This window comes from Mustelus asterias, chromosome 4 (assembly GCF_964213995.1).
Source record: "Mustelus asterias chromosome 4, sMusAst1.hap1.1, whole genome shotgun sequence".
Taxonomy (NCBI): domain Eukaryota; kingdom Metazoa; phylum Chordata; class Chondrichthyes; order Carcharhiniformes; family Triakidae; genus Mustelus; species Mustelus asterias.
The window spans coordinates 24,903,800-24,909,799 of NC_135804.1; the positions used below are offsets into that span (position 1 = coordinate 24,903,800).

The 6,000-nt window shown below is 37.3% G+C and overlaps 1 protein-coding gene across 1 annotated transcript in view; it reads left to right on the forward strand.

Annotated features, from left to right (window-relative positions):
• cyb5b (cytochrome b5 type B) overlaps positions 1 to 5,723 on the forward strand; it is a 31,092-nt gene extending 25,369 nt beyond the window's left edge. Inside the window, exon 5 of the mRNA XM_078210659.1 lies at positions 1,756 to 5,723. Within this exon, the coding sequence (XP_078066785.1) occupies positions 1,756 to 1,849 (94 nt within the window). The 3' untranslated portion in view covers positions 1,850 to 5,723. The remainder of the gene's footprint in view (positions 1 to 1,755) is intronic.
• The last annotated feature ends 277 nt before the right edge of the window (positions 5,724 to 6,000 follow it).

The window sequence follows — 6,000 nt, forward strand, 5'->3', positions numbered from 1 at the left end:
CAGCTTTTCGGGAAGAGAGTTCCAAAGATTCATGACCCTCTGAGCGAAAGAATTTTCCCTCATCTCCATTTTAAATGGGTGACATCCCACCATGTCAAAATCCCTCTACCTTGCATGTTTCAATAAAGTTGCCTCTTATTCCTTTAAACTCTAATGGAAACAAGCCGCACCTGTCCATCCAACTCGCCCATTCCAGGTATTAATCTAGTCTAGCTTCCAATGCATTTACATCCTTAAATAAGGAGACTAATACTGTACACAGTGCTCCAAATGTGGTCTCACAATGCCCTCGCAATAAATGATAACATTCTAGTACCTTTCCTAATTACTTGCTGTACCATACCAGCTTTTGAGTTCATAACTCATCAAGGAGCAGGACTTTTGTAGCATAGTGACTGTTGCCATGATTCTCTGGTTGCTCTGGTGCGTTTTTCTCGATGGCGATGGGATCTTCTGGTCCCACTGCTATCAGTGAGATTTCCCATTGATTCCACCTCACGTTGCCAGGAGAGACACAGTGGGGTTATCAGTGGGACCAGAAGATCCCTCCAGCTTGAAGAGTCAGATGATCGTGCCCTATTTTACAGTATTTTGGAACCTACGTAGAAGAGGTACTTGAGCTAAATGAACTGAAGACAAACAACTCCCCGGTCAGATTTCTTTGGAAGTTCATTTGAAGCAGTGGTTATAGCAGTGAAAGATTTTTTTAGGTACTAGAGAAATTTTATAGTGTCGAAAGCGAGTATGGCCCCCATCATTTACATAGTGTACATTTGAGAAAATGATTTGTTGTTAGCATGCCGTCAATTTCACAGGTGTCACTTAACTAATTGTGGGCTGGCTATTCCATACTGTACTGAGCAACTTGAGTTCTGCTGATTTTGGACAAAATCAAGCCTTCAGGTAGCTCCAGCCAGCTATTTTTGCGATTATGGGAAATACTTGAATTGTAGAGACTTCAGGCAGATTTATGCAGATGGTTTTACCGTTTCAGTTACTTTAGTGTGAATGTACCCATGAAATGCCATGGTATTGTACCTTTCATTCTTCTCTTCCACTACCCCCTCCAGTTTCATAAACAGTCTAAACCATAGCTTGATTAAAAATTTAAATAATTGACATTCAGGGGACTTTCAAAGGCTCAGTGAGTTGCAATACTGAAAGGACAAAGTTCAGAAGGCTAAAAAGACCTTCGTCTTGTCCTTTCATTTTCCTTATTTTTTTAATGTAGTTCTCTCTTTCACTCCCCTTCCTAAAGGAGATATTCGACTATCATGAGTGCATGCTTGTATATCTTGATTTCATGATGTGCAGCATCAAACATTGGAAAGATGCCACAGAGAGGTCGCAAAATTCAATTCCTATTAAATTGTCTCCAGATCATCAGTGGTCAACTTTGGGACTCTTGCTTTACATTAATTTTATTGCGTTTCCCCACCACAACTGTTGCAATCCCTGGGATTTGGTCTGCACCGAGTGGCAGTTCAATGAGTGCCACTGGATTGTGTGTTTTTGTAATTATTATTGTATTCCTGTTCAAGTACTTTTGTGTCTAGAATTTGTTGTATGTAAAATTCAATATTTCGCCCTTCCAAACAAAATCTGCTCAAATTCATGTTATATTTCAGGTATTTTCTTTACATGCCTACACTAGTTCAATTCACATCAACAACAATAATGCTCTGGTTTCTGTTTTCAACATGTGTGAATATTTTACATCTATCACTTTTTTAAGAAGTGTGTTTTCTTTTCTAGTTCGTGGACAAACTGGCTGATTCCTGCATTTGCAGCTGGGGTTGTTGGACTGATGTATCGCTTCTACCTAGCAGAGACCAAAACTTCATCCTGAGGCGTTTTATTTGATTTCTTTGGTTGGTTGGGGTGGACAAGTGTCCACTGAGTGGTGCCAGTGACACCCATGTCTTCAAAGTTTTATTGATGATAATTGGATATTATATAATTATGTATTTAGCTTTTGACAGATCTAGCATTGAAATTAATGTTTTTCTATTCTATGCATTAATTAGTATATGCCAGGGATTTAAAAGGAGTATACAACCTATTCAACAATGAAAATTTCTTTTACTTAAGAGTCCTATTTTCCTAAATCTGACTCATTGCAAGGTGAAATATTTAAGATCACTTTTAAATGAAGAGCACATTTGTTATTGAAGAATTTATTTACACTGTGTCGCACATGCTCATCCATGTTGAGCCTTTGACAAACATGAGCATTGTGTGGACAGTTGAAGTATTTCAATATTGCACCCTTAATATAGTTCAATTTATTTTCTCTCTCCCCTGCCTTTGTCTTTCTAAAATATGTTTCGGTGAACTTCCCAAGCAGTTGATTACTGCTCTATGTATGTGTCCAGTGTAAAAGAACAGCAAAGACTTGTAACACTTGTGGATATGAATGCAGATTTTTAGAAGTTTAACAACGATTCCATGAAATGCTTGCCTTTTAAGTTTCTCAACCACATAACATAAAACCAAGTATACAGCCAAAAATATATTAAAGCTGTTATTTGTTCTTTATCCCTTCACCTTTGAAAGTAACCACTCACGGTAAATATGGATGGTGGCAGTCCACTGGTCCCTCAACCATTTTTTGTTTATCTGGACTGGTTATTTGATCTTTGGGGCAGTCACACCTGACCTTAGTCTTGCTCAACCACATGGTCTGGACTCTCCTTCCAGTATGAATTGCTAATTAGTGATGAGGGTGGAGTGTTCTTATGTTCACTGAGGTGGGGTTCTGCCCATGTTTCTTTGGTTTCTCTCCTTTGCTTAATAATACAGGTAATTGAAGTCTCTGCCACTGTTGCTAGTTGTAGATTGGGCAACTTTGAATCGATGAAAGATGCCCATAAGGATAATGTAATTATTATAGCTGTCTTCATGTAGTTTGGTGCACTTTTCCACAAGTGGAAGGCCACCCCCATCCCTTCCACAAATTCTTAGCCTTAAGGAGAAAGTTGAAGAGTGAAGTCCAAGTATAGAGGAGTCCAAAATTGTATCATGTAAATATCGAAGGTGGTCTTCTCCTCTTTCCCTCACATTTGAACCAAATGGTTGCCTGATGACACAGCACTGACCAATCTTGTACGTGAATTCTGCTCAAGCTATTTAATGCAAATGATTATTCTTGCATGCATTGTTTCAGATTATTACTCTTAATGTTATTAATTAATTCGTTTCCATTTATAAGAACTTCATTGTAATGTATACATTTTGTATCCATAGAAATCATAGAAACCCTACAGTGCAGAAGGAGGCCATTCGGCCCATCGAGTCTGCACCGACCACAACCCCACCCAGTCCCTGCCCGCTAATCCCTTTTTTTTCCCCGCTAATTTACCCGCTAATCCCTCTAACCTACGCATCCCAGGACTCTAAGGGGCAATTTTTAACCTGGCCAATCAACCTAACCCGCACATCTTTGGACTGTGGGAGGAAACCGGAGCACCCGGAGGAAACCCACGCAGACACGAGGAGAATGCGCAAACTCCACACAGACAGTTTCCCGAGCCGGGAATCGAACCCGGGACCCTGGAGCTGTGAAGCAGCAGTGCTAACCACTGTGCTACCGTGCCGCCCTAAGTCTGCTGAGTGTAAGATTCTGAATTATACTTACCTGTCAGATCTATCTATAACTGGATATTTTGCATCTAAGTTTTCAGTGGAGTCCCAAAATTTACTTCTCTCACACAAGATGTTGGACATTTCTTGCATTATCAGCTCAGTACTTTTTGTGTGCTTTCTCCATGATGTGCGGTTTCCTTCACTTCCAAGTTTCACTGAAATTCTTCCTGGTGGTCTATCTAGTGAACTAAAAACGAAAGTACTTTTCTAAGTTGCCCTAGAAAAGTAATTCACAATTTTAAAAAAAATGAAAATACTGGAAAATCTCAGCTGGTCTGGCAGCATTTGTGGAGAAAGAAATAGAGTAAATGTTTCAAGTCCAATATGGCTCTTGAAGATTTGGTAGTTCACCTGCTTGTCTACGTAATTAATGTACTTTAATTTATTACAATAGCTGGTGTATGGATGCAAACTTTATTGTATTTAATGCAAAGATATTCAGCTGTAAATATTTTCAGGAAGGACTATATGCAATTACATTGTGCATCATAATCTATGTCATATATGTAGTACTTTTTGGGGTCACTGCATAAAATAATGGTTAACTTGACCACAATCTTTATTACCATACTTTTATCATTGCACTGATTTTTATTTCAACAACATTGACTTGCATGCTCATATCTATTGTGTAATGCCTGTACTAATGAGCAACTGTTCAAAGTCTATAATATTTTTCTAAACAGTTGTAAAAATGATCCAGCCATTAATATGACTTGACTTTGGGTTTATTTATGCAGTTTCTTCTGGTTTCCTGAAGAAATAATTACTAAAATGGGGTTGGTTATTTTGATTTTTGTTTCACCTGTTATGGTCTATGCTGGGCTTTATAACCTTCACCTCAGTTGATTTTAACTTGCGTTTTTAACTTCTTGATGTTCCAGTCAAAGTACACAGGCCTGAATTTTTTTGATGTAATAGATTTACAAATTTACAGGAGCACTGCCATTTGCTTTTAAACTAAACAGAAAGCTAATGTTAAGAATTGGCTGGAGGCAAGGACAGTTGAGAGTTTGGGCACCAAAAAACTCTTGCCTGAAATATTTGTTGGAGATCTTTTCTTGAGTTTTAAGACGTCATTGTTTAGTTGGTCCATTTTCACAAAGTTGGAAAATTCATCTCCTGCTTTGATCATGCCTCATGTTGTCCAATGGCATATGGCGATTTAGTGTAAATGAACATCTAAACATTTCTATTATATGGTCAAGCAATAGCTGAGAAAGCAAATAAATATATATACATTTTTCTTTTCAAAAACTATCTCCAGTACTTGCCTGAATGATTACTGTTCATTTTTAGCTTGATGAGTTGGTAGATTTATTTAATTCCTGAGCCAATTGAGGGAAGTACTGCCAACCCCAATCCTGTTTTCTCACATCTGTACATCTATGTAAACTTCCAGCAAGCATCGTTGGAAGGTATTCATAAGTGAAAACTGAGCCAGTTTTCTGTGTGCGTGTCTTTGAGATCAGTTACGTCTTTTCAAATGTACTACTGCTTGAGATCAGTTAACTTATCAGTCTGGAAATTAAACTGGGAAGAGTATTTGTAATCTGCTTAGTTCAAATACTTGGTAAACATCCCTTTTAAGGGAGTCAGTTTAATTTTAATTCTTCGAACAAAGGTCCACCAAGTAACATTTTTACTGCTTGCTATTATAAATTATGTCCAACATTAATCCACATGTAAAATGTATTATTGGTTCTGATTGTTCAGTTCTCAGAAATGCTGCTAGATAAGAGATCTTGTTATTGTGGTCTGGCACATAACTTGCCACAGAATTTGAGACACATTTGGTTTATAAGTTGAAAGTGACCTGTGTGCCTTTCAACTTTAGAGAGAGTTTTTTTTTTCATTCTGTTTTCCTATTCCTTGAAACTGTGGAGTTTAATATGCTTCCGAATTGTTACTGTACATTTCATGGACTATTTGTGATGAAGCTAAATTTGTCTGTGTTTGGGAAAAAAATAAGCACCTTGGCAGTTCAATATCACAATAATTGCAAACTGTTCCATGGACGGTTACTTTCTTTTGTCAAATTTCATAATGGGTTATCAACATTAAAAAAAACTAACTTTAAGCAGTACAAGAGTTGATGTTGTTAAGTGCTTGTAATATTATAGATAAAAAATGTGATTTTCTTTTCCCCTGCTGGACCTGTTAAATTGGAGAGAAATTATGAGTGCTAATTCTCAGTAACTGTCACATGGCTGTAATGTATATTTATCCTTTACTTTCAAATTTCTTCTTTTATCGCATTTTTAAAAAGTCTATTTGATCTCAGTTGAAATGTATGTACTATATATTTATTCTCTGCTTTTGGTTGCTTATCTACCTATACTGCCTTTCTTTTAA